Source organism: Siphateles boraxobius, unplaced genomic scaffold (assembly GCF_051911475.1).
Source record: "Siphateles boraxobius isolate OS27281-9 unplaced genomic scaffold, OSU_SipBor_1 179, whole genome shotgun sequence".
NCBI classification, from domain to species: Eukaryota; Metazoa; Chordata; class Actinopteri; order Cypriniformes; family Leuciscidae; genus Siphateles; species Siphateles boraxobius.
In genome coordinates, this window is record NW_027508787.1 from 368,761 (window position 1) to 385,617 (window position 16,857).

General features: G+C 42.0%; 1 protein-coding gene across 2 annotated transcripts in view; it reads right to left on the minus strand.

The window, feature by feature from the left end:
• Positions 1-16,857, minus strand: part of LOC143740646 (immunoglobulin superfamily member 8-like) — a 31,642-nt gene that overhangs the window by 10,612 nt on the left and 4,173 nt on the right. For both annotated transcript variants that reach the window (XR_013204863.1, XM_077232653.1), the window contains exons 2-3: positions 8,176-8,556; positions 2,515-2,967 (exon numbers count right to left, since the gene is read on the minus strand). Coding sequence is in view for 1 of the 2 variants with exons in the window: in XM_077232653.1 (XP_077088768.1) it covers positions 2,515-2,967; positions 8,176-8,556 (834 nt within the window). In the remaining variant the exon portion in view is untranslated. The remainder of the gene's footprint in view (positions 1-2,514; positions 2,968-8,175; positions 8,557-16,857) is intronic.

Below are 16,857 nucleotides of genomic sequence, written 5' to 3' on the forward strand. Positions count from 1 at the left end.
ACTCTCACACTCTCATATTTGCATAATGCCAGCGTTTGGTCATGATTGGCTGAACAGCATCTCCTTAGCCCCGCCCTCAAACACTGTAGTTGTATCTGAGACTGGAAGAGCGAAACAAAGTGCAGTCAAGTGACAACATCCACATCATTCGTTGGCCAGATGTGTCTTGAACGTATTTTTCATAACTGCACTTCGATTGGTCAGAATTAACGTGCGGGAAAATTCCAACAGAACTCCCGGAAGTAAACAAAGAGGAGGAAAATCCGGCAGACAACACGCTGTTTTTTACAATGGACATTTCACTGTTCATCAGACCAAATTTCTATGAGGCTGCGCACCTCCTCACAACTCCAAATTTGTGTCCGCGAGCTGCCATGCTAAAAGTGCAAACTGTCAACAAACATTAGTTCAAATGCGCAGTTCTTCGGCAGTTAGGTCTATCCGAGGTCGGATCACGTTCTCACCACAAACAAACCACTCCAGAGTTCGTTTAAAAACTTACCGAGTAAGGATGTGCACGAATATTCGATCTGTAATTATTATACTATTCGAATTTTACTTTTTTTCCTTTACATTTTTTCACAGTTATAATTAAATGCACTGGGTGGCGCTGTGGAGCCTGTTTAACAAGTGGATTGTATTTGATCACATAATGACGTCGTCTGCCTCGCGAAGTTTGAAATTACTTAATGATAAATTTGATTAAAAGTAATTCCATTTTGTAATATCATTTTCATCTATCACCACCACAATGAGAGATCACATGAAATCCAAACACCAGTCGACTGAGGTAGCAGCTGTAGCGTAAGGGAATCGTGATCCGAGATGATATCTTCTGGTAGCAAAATGATTTTGAGACATATGCTTCCTTTAAGTTTCGTTGAGAGAGACAGGTTTAAGAACAGAAAACTTAAAGTGCTGTTAGTAACTTCTCTTTGCACACTGTCTCTGCAATGTCTGTCAGCACAGCACGTTTCCTCACTCGAGCATGTGGATATTATTGTTTTTCTAAACATGAACGTGAAATATAATAAACACGGTAATGCTGACTCGAGTGCATGTGTAGCCTACGTTCTGTATGATAACTGCGATAGTCTGCTTTATTAGCGTTTTTTTCCGTTCGCGCTTCTTGAGCTCAAATGCTTTTGTGCTTTATACTTTTTGTTTGCACGAATTGTTTAATGTTTTCAATTAAAATAAAACCTTAAGATATATAGTAAGCTTGTTGTGTATATTGCCTAATCGTAAGCTTGTTCAATAATGGTGACAAAAACTTAACGTCTATCTTGTTAAATGACATTTAAATAAACGAATATTCGTTTTTATAAGCCCGAATATTCAAATACAATATTTTCGAAAAATTTCCATCCCTAGGTACGCTTGTTTGGTGCACTTTTGGTCCCCTTCAAGTGCAATTGCGTCATTTACACCTGCCCAAACGAACCGCACCAAGGGGTACAACGAACTCTAGTGCGATTCAACCCAACTAAATGAGGCAGGTGTGAAGGCACCCAAAATCAGCCTGCATTTACACTGCACATATTCAAGAGTTTGACACACATCCAAGACACAGAAGATAAACCCAAGAGATTTTCTGTGATCAAGCTACAGTAAGAAACAGCCAAAGCAGCTTGTACAGTCATGAGATGCACTTTAAGATGAGCGAGAGCAGACGCCCGTGCCAAATCCAGCAGATGCTTCGTATCCGACAGCGTTTCAATCAATCACACACACACACCCAGTCAACTTTACAACGCCTCTCAATCGATATAAACAGCAGTTCATTAACATGAAAGCAATGCATGGCAGATTTAATTAAGCCAGTGTGATGAAATGGAAGATTCTTTAGTTGTACTTTAATTTAACAAAACTAAATGTATTATATTAACATACATTAAATGGCAAGTATTTTAAAGAGCAATCGCTCACTAAACATGTTGGAAGAATGCAATTATTTTACCATTCTTCAATATGACCAGCCTCAGATTCCTGTTTCAATAGGAAATACGTCCAAGAAAACCATTTCTTTTGGGCCTTTAAGGTAAGAAACTACAGGCAAAAGCATGTCATTGCAAATGTAAGTTAAGTTAAAGTCCCCCTGTGGTGAAAATCCAGCTTTTAATGTTGTTTATACGTCTATATGGTGTTTTTAATATGCTTTAAGACAAATCATGTGTAAATTCATAAGTCGACAGCATTGCTGAGTATTTTCTCCTTAAAACTGCAGTGAACCAAAGACAGTCTCAAAAACACGGTGTTTCTGAAGTCACAAATCTCTGAGTGAGTGAGTGAGTGGAGGCGGGGCTCATTTGCATATTCATAGAACCACGCATACTAGAGTTACATTTAAGCTATTTTAAGGCATGAAGATTTTTTTTTCCCAAGGACAAAACGTTTAAATATGTAATTTTGGTGATCAAAGATGAGTTTTAAGAGATAAAATCATTGACTACAGGGGGACTTTAAGGAGTTTTACATAAATTAATAGCTTAAATAAGAGAGGTTGCTACTAACCAAGTGGTTGAACGGTGAGATTCCCGAGCTCCATGGTCCTCTGCGCGATGCGTTCCCATTTGCCATCCGGATCTCTGATCCACTGCACAGCCTCGCAGAAATACGACCCAGAATCCTCTGGGGCGAGAGCGTTCATCTTCATCACGTACAGATCCCTGGCTCCGTCCCCTTTACGCTTTTCCAGAGCGATCTCTCCATCTCTGTATCTCTTCCCGTATCCGCCGCTGTGGCCCGGAGTCACGCGCAGCTCACGGTCAATGGCGATTATTTCCCTCAGGTTGTGACCCTGAGACTCCGCCCCCCCGCTGCTTCGCAGGCCGAATGTGACGGAAACGTGAGTGTGTTGATCCGATTGGACTGACGCTGCGCATGTGAGCTGAAGCTCCATGCCTTCGGTTACAGGCTGGCCGCTCAGAATCCGTGAGTGTGTTATCAGCAGCGTATCTGGAATGACTGCAGAAATAAGAAAAATATTGTTTGATTGTTTGAGAGAGAGTACGCTGGCGCATGTTGGCTGCCGCTTCTCTGTCCGTTTAATTTCTTTTATTAAAATTTTAGTTATATATTCTTAATTAGTATTAAGCTATTATACGTATTAGTGGACGTGTTTTTTTATTTTTATACTGCTTTTAACGATACTGGAGTTCTATTGTGGAGTCTTTCGGTGTGAGCTTCTACTGTTTGATCGAGTTGACAGCGTGGGAACGCTGATCCCGTCAACTGGGAAGGCTGCGCGTGACTGCTATCTGTGCTGTTGTGTGACTAAAACGGACTCTGGATTCTACCTCGAGTAACTCAAATTGGATTTTTCGGTCTCTATCATGCGGCCCCGGTTTTTCAAAAGGTTTAATCCGGATAAAATTGATCCGGATTTAGTAATCTTTTATTTTGCGATCCGTGATCACGTAATCCATCTTACTTTTGAGCCAGTTTTTCAAAGCAACATCGGATTGGATCAATCTGATCCGGACAGGAACTTTTCAGGATCACCAAATCTGGATAACCAGTGCTCAAACAGAATAGGAAATCACAATGCAGAACTATAGATATGTAAAGAGCAACAAGCAGAATAACCAGTGTGGGGTCAAAATAAGTTTATTTTTATTTGAAATGAAAACACACACATTTAAAAAAAACTAAAAACAAGAAAACCCCCACCCCATTCTCTTCTAGCCTTTTGGAGGCGGATCTCAAGTCTGGCCTTGGTTTGCTGCAGTTTGGTCAGAGTCAGTCGTTTCTCTGCCAGAACGAGCAAACAGTACGTGCAACAAGGGACGCAATAGTTAGACACTATTTCTGATTTGGATTTGTTTTGGATTTCAAAAATCAGTGAATGTCATTCTTTGCATTTTTTTGGGTATTCTGTAATAATTGCATGCATCACTAATAAATATGCTAAAAATAAAAATATTTTCGATTGTGATGAATATATATATCAATTAGTGACAGAATAAAATGTATTGTTTTTGGTCAATTTTGACAGCTGTTTGGGGGATTATTTTATGAGGCCAAACTCTTTCTACTTTGCTGTTGGCCTATCCTGAAAGGCTGAATACGTTAAAGCCTACCTAATCACTGTAGCCTGACGGATGAACAAATAAAATTAAAACCTTATGAATAAATAGGATATCTTGTAAGATACTGCATGATCCAAATATAGTATTATTTGAGACATTTTTAAAGTTTTCATTACATTTTGGGCATGAAATCCACACTGAATCCACCCTTCTGATGGGATCAGTTTAATCCAGATTTTTTTGGATCAAAGTGATCCAAATCCTACGAAAAAGTTCTGAAAAATTCAAACTAAAGGTTTGATCCGGATCAAAACCAAGATTGGATTACGTGATATAATCCGATTATGTAATCCGTTTTTTCTTTTGAAAAACCCATTTTCAAGATTTGATCCAATCCGTTATCCAAAATCCTAGTGGATTACTTTTAAAAAACCGGGCCGCGGATTTCTCTGCTATCTATTGTCATCATCATTTCGACCCTGACTGGGCTTCGTGGAGAGCGGCTCCTTCAACATTTGGATTTCATTTGTACTCTTTCACTGACCTTCTCTTGTTGGATCATCATCTACGTCCGGATGTCGGTGTTCAAAAGACCTTGAAATCGTTTCGACTTCTACTTCGCCCGAAATATTTGCACAGAGGGTCGCGGCAGAATGTTCACACTACTGGCACTGGGAGTGGCATTAAAGTTTTATGCGCTCTATGGACTCAGAAACAAAACAGCACTTTCTACGCGGTGTTTGCCATACAAACTTGCGTTATCCACAAATGACTCGTCAGAAAATGCGATTCGACACTGCGCGATTTGCACATCTAAATGTTCGTTCCTTGAACAATAAGACTGCTCTACTCTACGACACTATATTGAACAATTCACTGGATTTATTTTGTATCTGTGAGACTTGGCACCAACCAAATGACTTCATAAACTTAAATTTGAGTACTCCACCGGGATATACATATATACAGAGGCCACGACTAAGTGGTAAAGGTGGCGGTCTTGCTGTTATATACAGAGATGAATTATCTCTTATGGAAATTACTATTCCCTGTGTATCATCATTTGAGTGTGTTGCATTTAAATTGAATGGTACTTCTCCTTTTCTTATTGTATTCATTTATTGACCTCCAAAGCCTTTGTTCCAGGCATTGTTCCAAAAGCCCTAAAGGTTGCAGCTATTACACCAGTCCTTAAAAAGCGTGGATGTGATAAGTCAGACCTATCAAACTACAGGCCTATCTCAAATCTCCCCTTTCTTTCCAAGGTACTAGAACTTGTTGTTGTGGCACAACTCCACCTACAATTGTCATCCAACAAGCTTTTTGAACCTTTTCAGTCTGGGTTTAGAAAGGGACACAGTACAGATACAGCCTTGGTTCATGTTATGAATGACCTGCTTGTCTCAGCTGATTCTGGAGCCTCTACCATCTTGGTCTTGTTGGATTTGAGTGCAGCTTTTGACACAGTGTGCCATTCTATCCTGCTAAATAGGCTGGAGAGCTGGCTTGGTATCACTGGTTCTGTATTAAATTGGTTCAAATCTTACTTCACTGATTGTTCCCAGTTTGTTGTCTTGGGAAACAACAAATCTGACATTGAACAAGTCCGTTCTGGTGTTCCTCAGGGATCGGTCTTGGGTCCTATATTGTTTAGTGTTTATATGCTTCCATTGGGGCAAATAATTAGGAAATATGGTCTGGGGTATCATTTTTACGCTGATGATACTCAAATATACATCAGCTCTAAATCTGATCCTACGGTCACCTCCAAAATTCTTTCGGAATGTGTGCAGGAAATAAAAACGTGGATGCATCATAATTTTTTCAAAGCTGAATTCCTCTAAGACAGAGATTCTGCTCATTGGCACACCCGCGGCTACTCACAAAGGGAGACATTTTAATTTGATCATGGACGATAGTGTTTTATCTCCATCTTCTTGTGCTCGTAACCTTGGTGTGATTTTTGACGCCCACCTAACACTAGACTCTCACATAAAGAGTATTACGAAATCTGCACTCCATCACCTAAGAAACATTGCAAGAATTAGGCCCTATCTTACTCTACCAGAAGCTGAAAGGCTTATTCATGCATTTGTTACTTCCAGGATTGATTACTGTAATGCACTTTCTGTTAGTTTACCTGTTAAATTTATAAAACGCCTGCAGTACATCCAGAATTCAGCAGCACGGGGGCTGACATACACTTTACCACGTCAGCACATAACAGGTGTGCTTTATAGTTTGCATTGGCTACCTGTTCAGTCACGTATTGCTTTTAAAACTCTCACACTAACGTACAAAGCTATGCACGAAATAGCTCCTTATATCTGTGACTTAATCAGCCTGTACACCCCTTCTCGTTCCCTTCGGTCTACAGATTCTCTTACTCTTCAGCAACCTCCCTGTAGATTAAAATCTATGGGGGAGAGAGCTTTCTCTGTCGCTGCACCCAGGTTATGGAATGCACTTCCTCTTACTGTTAGAAATGCTCCTACATTAGCCGGTTTCAAGAAGTTGTTAAAAACACACCTTTTTAAAATTGCTTACATAGACTGTTATGATTAGTATTTTAATGATGTGTACTGTAATGACTATTTTGTATTATCTTGTACTTCTGTTTGTAGCGCTTTGGGTTTTAGAAAAGCGCATTATAAATAAAATGTATTATTATTATTATTATAACACAATATGAAACGAAATATATAATATACAATAAAAAACACAATATGTAAGGTTGAGGAGATTCCCACCCTTCCATGTAAAGCGCTTTGAGTGCAGAGAAAAGTATATAAATGTAATGAATTATTGCTATTATTATTATTAAACACATTTCATCTTTAATATACAGTACCTGTCAAAAGTTTTGGAGACCATTTTTTTTTTTTTATTAAAAGAGCGGTTTTCATGTGAATTAGGGATGGGCAAGAGTGATCGAGTACTTTTTCGTGACAGCGATGATCGATTATGAAAATGATGATCGACCTGACTTTAAAAAATATTTTTTTTTTCTGATTGGTTATAGCGGTATTTGGGGCGGTTCCTGAGGTCTGATTGGTTAGCATTTTCAAAGCCGCAGCCGCCCGCTGATGGTTTTAAGGTCTATGGGCGATGCAAGGCGCTGCTGACGCTTTTTTTTTTTTTTTTTTTTTTAGAAAAGTGGGCTCCTTCAAGCGCCACTCGCCTTGATTTAATAAAAGAATTCTGTCTATATTTGTTCATCATGATTGTAAGTGCTAAAACTCCACTTTTACTAAGGTACATTGTCGAGAATGGCAGTAATGTAGCATGATTTTCTTAGGCATAACACTCATATTGTGTGGATACAGTCAGTTTTGACCACAAAAGATGAGGTATTGTGATTGGATGTCATGTATTTGAACTTTTTTTAAATGTTAGAGAAACCAATATTTTAACTTTATGAAACCAAGATGAAAACAAATTATATATAATTTCATATTCCTAAGAATTTAGCACATACTTTTGAACCATGATCATTATCATCATCATCAAATAGGAGTGTAACAATATATCGTGTCACAATATATTGCACTACAAAAATGCAACAATATGTATCATGGATAGTGACAATATGTATTGTGTATAGTTCACCCAAAATGAAAATGATTGTGTGATAAAAATTCAGGTTTACAGAGTTTTAGTGTCAGTACTACATTAAAGTACTATATATATATATATATATATATATATATATAAAATGTATAATAATGCAATGGGGAATTATCTGTGGGTCCTGATAATGTCAAATGTCTTATGTTACCAGTAAAAAGTGGCATACATTATTTTACATATATCTAATCAGAGACAGAGTGCAAGCATATTTGTCTAAAATAATTATGTATTTTCAGCTTCAGAATCATGAATATTGTTATTCTGGTGTCTCTATTGTCCTGTGCATTGGGTTTCCAGCACCAAGTCCAAGCCTATTCATTTACACACATAATGTAACGCCAAATTTAGCATTTTAATCAAAAGTAAATTTTTTGTTAACTTTTTACCATATGTCTTGGAGTATCACAATCAATATCATATTGTGAGTTCAGTATCGTGATATGCATCGAATCGTGACATGAGGGCATCGTTACACCCCTATCATCAACCCATTTTTTTCTGATACACCACCTACCTTTGACGTCCACAGACGAACTGTAGTTCCCCAGGAAGCGTGAGTCAGTGCTGGGTGTGTAACACTCGTAACGGCCCTGGTCATCTGGACGAAGCCTCTGAATTATCAGTCTGGCTTTATCTCCCGAGTCCCTCTCGACCCGAACCTCGCCCGCCTGCACACGACTCTGGAACGGCGCGTACGGAAACCCAGTGTCTCGCGTGGATACCACAGCGATCTGCCGACCCCCAGCGTCCTCCCGGTACAGGTACCACTCAAACTCCTGCGTCCGCGGGCCTTCGTATCCCGAAACCGTGCAGGGCAGAGACAGCGAGAAACCGGCGACCCGGTACAGCGGACCGGCGGGAAGAGCGACCTCACGGCACACACACCACTGCAACTCTAACACACAGCCGAAAGAAACAGAGACAAGAAGTAAATGAATGTGTGCCATGCACAGTTTGAATATTAACCACTGGGATCAATACATGCAAAGCAGTTTCCTGAATGAGGTCAGTAAATAGGGGCTTGAGCACCGGATAATTACAAGAACTAGCTAGCCACCAGAGTGGTTCCCCAGGAACTAATGGTTCACCTAGGAACGTTTTCCTGGTTGCATTCGCACCGCCAGTAGGAACTCCGAAGTGACATAAGCCGCGCTTATTGTTGGGACTTTTATCTAGACGGCGCGGAGAACGCAAGACCCAGAGTCACAGTGCTTGCATTTTCCGTGTTCATTAGTTTACGATCTGTCTAAAAGTCCTGTCTAATACGTTATTAGCGTTCGCCATGTGGTTGATATCCAGTGTTGCTGAGCAGAAATACATAATCGTGTTTGCTTGGTCCCATCAAAGTCGTGTTGGATTTTCTCCTCAGCGTAAAGATTAAGAGGCTCATCTATCACTGTTTTCCATGTTTGTAGAGTTAGTTTCTGGAGTAAATAAATAGGCTATAATTTGTGCGTTTACACAGCCTTTTTTTAAAATGGCGGGTGCTGGTGTTTCGAGTACGTTCGTCCAATCAGCGTTCACTAATGTCACTGGTAGTTCATATGGTGCTGGTTTAGACTCAACTCTGAAGTAGGAGTAAATTAGTTCCTCCAAAAGGAGTTCCTAGAACTAAAATCGTTCCTAGTTCCTGCGGTGCGAACACACCAAAAACCGGGAACTTACGCCAATGGTTCTAGGAACTATGAAAAAGTTCCTCCGGTGCAAAAGCCCCTAATGACAGACCCACTGCACAATATTCCCACTTAAATGAGGGGCACCATCACAACAGGGTTATAATAATTAACTAAAACCATTAAAAGAAAAGATACTTAAAATAAAATAGCCTAACCGTTAACTTAAAGCTGCATGAAACTATTAGTAGACTATTAGGTTAGAGCTCTGGTTAGTAGGATAAGTATAGCAAAGATCTACCAATATTGATATTTTTTATAACCTATACCAATTATTTGTGTGGTTATGTGCCCGATAACCGATATTAATTTTCTGTTTTATTTCTGTTTTTCACAATTATAACAACAGCACTGAACTGAACAAACTGTTATATTCAACACTTTTTAAATAGGCTACTGTAATTTCTGCAATTTCCCTTCCTTTGTGTCTTTTTTAAATAATCAATGATTATGGGAAAATACTTAAATATTGGGTTAAATATCGGTAAAACCTATTATCGGTCGATCTCTAGTATGTAATTGCAAAGTTACTTATAGTTAGTAGAATGTTTGTGGGGCATCGAAATAAAGTGTTACAAAAACTACAATAATAGTATTTGAATAATGATAAAATAACACTGCATGACAGTGATGTCAAATTCCTGCTGGCTGATTCAGGATAATTAAAATAAATGCTACTGTGTCATACAGATATATTCACTGATTTACTTTGCATCTCATTAATAATCAGCTAACGTGGTCTCGGCACTCCTATCGACCCATATTAAGACCCCGGGAATTAGTATTGTTTATTCATTAGTCATCCCCGCTCTGTTTATTTCCCACGACCCCCATGTGTGTGTTGTAATGCGTCTCTAAATAAAAGGGTTAGTAACGAACAGTAATCCCATTCTGCCAGACTACGCACATGTTGTACAACCTCTTACGTCACTCATCTTTTGAGTCATTTTCCTATGCAGACCAGAGGTTATTTACACACCTCCTCATTCTGCTAAAGGAACTAAACAAGACTGAACTCGTAATCTTATAAAGTCTTCCGTCTCACCTTTTGATGCATGAATTTCTAAGGCCTCTAAATGATCAACATGATCTGATAAACCTGTCGCACTCAAACTCCTCCATTCCTTCTGTCTCTGATTGACAGTTTACAATGTTTCGGCAAGTAAAAGTTCTCTTAGTTTAGTTGTACAAACATCCATTTTCAGCTCGTGCTTAACGTGTCTTTTGGATCTGAAATCTTTACTGATTTTTATCAAGTAAACATAAGAATAACTTTTATATTATTCATATTTTAATTGGACTGAAGAGACTTTGGTATTTTTGAATATCCATGTTATTACTTAGAAAGATCATGAGTGATCCAAAGCTGTATGGTATGGTATGGTATGGTATACTTTATTGTCCATAATGGGAAATTTGTTTTGGGCTCACAAATACAAGCACTGCAGCACCAGACATTTAAAACAAACACAATACATAAAAAACAGAGAAATACACATTTAAAATCAAGTATTTGGCCTCACAAATACTGTGTACACCAGAGGGTACCCGGCATACTGCCACTAAACACTGGAAAAATGTTTGGCATCACACCATACTACCCACATTCTACCATTCTACTCACACCAAACACTGGAAAAATGTTTGGCATCACACCATTCTACCCACTGTAAAATGATTGGCATCTCATCACTCTCTCCACTGGGACGCAAACGGTATCACGCCACTCTGTATGCTAAAAATTAATAGGCATCACATCACTCTGTCCACTATAAAGTAATCGGCATCACACCACTCTGTACACTAAGAATTAATTGGCATCACGCCACTCTGTACACTAAGAATTAATTGGCATCACGCCACTCTGTCCACTATAAAGTAATCGGCATCACACCACTCTGTACACTAAGAATTAATTGGCATCACGCCACTCTGTCCACTATAAAGTAGTCGGCATCACGCCACTCTGTACAATAAGATTAATTATTATTTCTAATTTATATTATTTAATAACTTAACCGCTGAAGGAATGAATGAATTCTTAAACCGGTTTAGTCTACAACTAGGCATTCTTAGTCTTCTCCCCGATGGCAACATTACGAACTCAGAGTGCAGGACATGTGTTGTATCATACATAATCTTATTTGCCTCCCTTAATATAGATTTTTCATATAGGGTCTGCAGATAAAGAGGTTCTGTTCTGCCCATGACCTTCATGGCCGTTCGAATAAGACGTCCGAGCCTAGCTTTCAAATGTACTGTTAAATTACTGTACCAGAGTTGTATTCCATAAGATATCACATTCTCCAATACAGCCTGATAAAACAACATCATAATACTGCTACTGACCCCATAAAGTCTCAGCCTTCTCAAAAAATACAGTCTTTGTTGTAGCCGAGTGCACAAGGTATCTATATGAGCCTGCCACGTAAGAGAACAGTCAATGTAAACACCCAGATATTTATAGGAGGACACTTGTGTGATAGGAACATCATGGATATAAATAGAGCTATGGTTTCCAATTGACTTTGGATCAAATATCATCTCTTCAGTTTTCTTCACATTTACAATCAGGTGGTTAGCATCACACCACTCTATAAACTGATTAATCTCAGAGCAGTAAGGCAAAATGTCTTGATCTTTATATAACAAACTCAGAATCGCAGTATCGTCACTAAATTTCACAATGTAATTGTTACTATTAATCCTCACACAACTGTTTGTATACAATGTGAAGAGAACTGGGGAGCTCACACACCCTTAAGGGGCTCCTGTACTAATCTCATGAGAGTCAGAGATCTTCCCATTAACCCTAACCCGTTGGGATCTATTTGTTAAAAAAGAAAAATACCATTTAATAATAAACGGATTTACATCCATCAATTTAAATTTCTCCAATAATAAATACGGTTGCAAAGTGTTAAAAGCTGAACTAAAATCAATAAAAAGTAAACGCGCATATGCCTTTGGATCATCCAAATGTTTAGATACAAGATGGGTAATACTTCCCACTGCATCATCCGTGCTCCTACCCTGCCTGTACGCAAACTGCCATGGATCTAGTTTTAACATAACTTCATTTTTTAATAAAGACACCATGTACTTCTCAAAACATTTCATTACTATTGATGTTAGTGCAACAGGTCTAAAATCATTATTCTTAGACGGATGTGGCTTTTTTGGAATTGGAATGATCACAGCTTTTTTCCAGAGCGCAGGAACTATATGTGAGTCCAATGAACATTGAAAGAGTGTACACCACACTGGAGTGAGTTCTGCAGCACAGGTTTTCAAAAGCTGTGAAGAGATCCCATCAGGTCCCTTCGATTTCTTAGTACATAGCTGCTGAAACATTGATTGCACCTTAGAACTATCTATTATTAATCTACTGCCCATATCGTCGTCGTCGGCGGCAGCCGTCCGTCTCGGGAGACGATGGGGTAGCTCGGTGTGTCTATCTGCACCGCCGGGAATGGCTGTGCAGACCAATTCTAGAGTGGCAGTCCTTGCCGCACTGGGCGCAGGAGAAGGGGGATGGCTGGTCAGGCTGCTGTTGCCGCTGCTTCCGCCTAGCTCTCTTTGCCACGGCAGTGTCGTTTCGTGCCGCTTCTGCTTTGATTGTTGCCTGCCGGACTGCTTGTCGCCAAGCGGAGCGATCATCAGCCAGGCTCTCCCATGCGCTGGGGGCAATGCCGCATTGCTTCAAGTCATTTTTGCAGACGTCTTTGAAGCGCAATTTGGGGCGCCCTGTGGTTCTGGTGCCTTCAACCAGCTCGCCGTAGAGGAGGTCTTTGGGGATGCGGCCTACGTCCATCCTCCTGACATGCCAAAGCCAACGCAGCCGTCTTTCGCTGAGCGTTGCATGCATACTGCTCATGTTGGCTCGTTCCAGCACCTCGGTGTTGGGGATCTTGTCCTGCCACTTGATATGCAGTATGCAACGCAGGCACCGCATGTGGAAGCTGTTGAGTTTCTTCTCGTGCTTTGCGTAGGTGGTCCATGACTCGCTGCCATAGAGGAGCGTACTGAGCACGCAGGCTTGGTACACGCGCAGTCTGGTCGTCTCAGTGAGGCTGGAGTTGTTCCACACTCGCTGATTCAACTTGGCCATGACTGCGGCTGCCTTGGCGATTCTGCTGTTGATCTCAGAGTCGATGGATAGCGAACTGGAGATCGTGGACCCAAGGTACGTGAAGTTCTCAACAACGTCCAGGCTGTACCCGTCGATGGCGGTGTTTGGAGGGGTCTCTGCTCCCTGTATCATGACGTTGGTCTTCTTCAGGCTGATGGTCAATCCAAACTCCTTGCAGGCGTGTGAGAGGCGGTTGACAAGCTGCTGAAGTCCGTCTGCCGTGTGTGAGGTCAAGGCTGCGTCATCAGCGAAGAGCATCTCACGGATGAGTACCCCTGTGACTTTGGTCTTGGCACGGAGACGGGCTATGTTGTAGAGCTTGCCGTCCGACCTGGTGCGGATGTAGACACCCTCGCTGCAGTCTTTGAAGGGGTATTGGAGGAGCATGGAGAAGAAGATACCAAATAGTGTGGGTGCGAGGACGCAGCCTTGTTTCACTCCGCTGCTGACTGGGAAGGCTTCGGATGTTGCGCCGTTGTAGCATACTGTGCTGTGCATATTCTCGTGGAAGGACGTGACCACTGCAAGCAGGTGTGGGGGGCAACCAATCTTCTGCAGCAACCTGAAGAGTCCGCTTCTGCTGACCAGATCAAACACCTTTGTGAGGTCGATGAAGGCGATGTAGAGTGGGATGTGCTGCTCCTGACACTTCTCCTGCAGCTGGCGTAGTGAGAAGATCATGTCTACTGTTGATCGGCCATCCCTGAAGCCGCACTGGGACTCGGGGTAGACGCGGGAGGCGAGGGTCTGCAGGCGGGCCAGAGCGACGCGGGCGAACACTTTGCCTACAATGCTGAGGAGGGAGATGCCCCGGTAGTTGTTGCAGTCACTACGGTCTCCCTTGTTCTTGTACAGGGTGACAATGTTAGCGTCTCGCATGTCCTGGGGGATGTAGCCCTGTTCCCAGCAGAGACAGAGGAGGTCGTGGAGTGGTTGTAGCAGGGCTGGTTTCCCGCTCTTTAGAACCTCTGGAGGGATTCCATCGCTCCCTGGCGCCTTCCTGCAGGCAAGGCAGTCGATGGCTTTGCTGAGCTCGTCCATGGTTGGTGGGGTATCTAGCTCCTCCATGACTGGTAGGTCTGGGATGGCGTTGAGAGCCGTGTCAGTCAACACGTTCAGCGTCGCGTATAGCTCGAGGTAGTGCTCCGTCCATCGCTTCATCTGCTTTTCCTGGTCGGTGATGACCTCGCCCGTCTTGGACTTGAGGGGGGCGGTCTTGGAGGGGGTTGGGCCTGTTGCCTTCTTGATGCCCTCGTACATCCCTCTTGCGTTTCCTGTCTCGGCAGCTCTCTGTATGCTGCTGCAGAGGTTTAGCCAGTAGGTGTTGGCGCAGTGGCGGGCGGTCTGCTGGGCTTTGTTCCTGGCAGTCCGGAGGGATTGTAGGGTACTAGGGCTTGGATTGGCCTTGTAGGCCAGAAGGGCTTTCCTCTTTGCCTCAGTCACGGGCTCCATTTCTTCCCAGTGGGCCTCGTACCAGTCGGCATTTTTCCGCTCCTTCTTCCCGTAGGCGGTGATGGCGGCGTTGTAAACCGCGTCGCGGAGGCGGGGCCACTTGGAGTCGATGGTGTCATCTGCTGACACTCCCTCGCTGAGGGCGTGTTCCAGCCTGCTGATGAACTGCTGGGTTTTCTCAGGATTGCTGGCGCAGCAGGCATTTATGCGTGGGCGACCCTTCTTCTTGGAGTGGTGCAACCTTTTGGGTGTAGTGCGCACCGTGTGCTATACTGCCCATATCATCTGTCAGAGAACCTATAACAGATCTGCATTTATCAGAGAAGTCATGAGTTTGAAACCGCAGATAGAAGTCATTGAGTTCATTAGCTTTCTGTAAATCGTCATTAGTATTCATAAGTGTACTATTTCTATCCATGTTAGTAACAACCTTCATTGTATCCCACATTTTTCTCGAATTTGAAGTGGAAAACTGGTGCTCAATGAAATCTTTCTGTCGCCCCCTTGCTTCTTTTATCTTTTGATTAAGCTCTTTTTGTATTATTTTCAACCCAGCAAGATCATGGTTTCTAAATGCGGCATTTTTCCTGTTGATACAACTCTTAATTTCTTTACTTATATAAGGTTTGTTGTTTGGATACATAATAAAAAAAATTTTAGTGAGTACATTGTCCACACAAAACTTGATACACTCCGTTAGTCACAGTAGTCGTATCAATGTCCATATCGTTAAAAACGTTCCAATCTGTGCAAAGGAAACAACCTTTGAGTCTCTCTATAGCATCGTCCGACCAAACTGTTACTTCCTTCATGCATGGTTTACTGCGTTTGAGCATAGTCCTGTATGTAGGAATAAGATGGATAGTATTGTGGTCAGAGTTAGCTAGCGGAGGTTTCACTCTGGCTTCATAAGCCTTTTTAATATTGCCATAGCACTTATCTAGGGTTCTGTCCTTTCTTGTCCCGCATTTTATATTTTGTTCGAAGCCAGGGAAGAACAGTTCCAGCATGCATTGATTAAAATCACCTAATATAAATACAGGAGCCTCTGGCGAGGCCTGTAATTGTTGGTGAACACAGTCCGCTATACACTTTGCTGCTTTAACTGCATTTCCGCTAGGAGGGACATAGACGGCACAAACGACGACGCTACCAAACTCCCTCGGTAGATAAAAAGGTCTCATTTTCAAGCACAGAACTTCAGCATCAGGACAACAGATTGTGTCCTTAATTGTGTACTGTTTACACCAAGCGTTACTCACATACACAGCCAGACCACCGCCTCTGATTTTCCCTGACTGGGCATTCCTATCCGCCCGCACCAGCGAGAATCCATCCAGCCCCAGAGCAGCGTCCGGAACATCCCGGTGCAGCCATGTTTCCGTAAACACCATCAAACTTGAAGTGCGATATTCAAAACATACTTTGGAGTTAGCTCGAAGTTCCTCCATTTTGCCATGCAGTGATCTGGCATTGCACAAAATCATCGATGGTAAGGGTGGTCTGTTTCCTCGTCGTCGGAGACGTTGCCGTATTCCACCTCGTTGCCCCCGTCTCCTGTGCCTTCTATTGCGTTCATTTGACGACCCCCCGCAAACAGGTAGATTCAAAGGAGGAGGCCCGGCATGGCGAAGCGCAAGCAGTGCGTCTCTGGTGTAACTAATTGACGTCCATAATGCCGCACCTGGGTGTGTTTGGCACTGTGCAAGGTATCCCCATACAGCAACCACTAGTCATAGCTGAACGAACATTGCCATCCTGGTATTGGCATAAAAACAGTCGCAATGTAACCTAAAACTAAAGAACTTAAAAGTAAAGAACTTATAACAAAAATAGAAATGGATAAAAAGAATAAAAAGAACAAACCACAAACAACAAATTGGTGCAGTAGAGCAAGAGCAAGAGCCCGGGTCGCGTGCAGAGCAGCGCCACCGGAAAG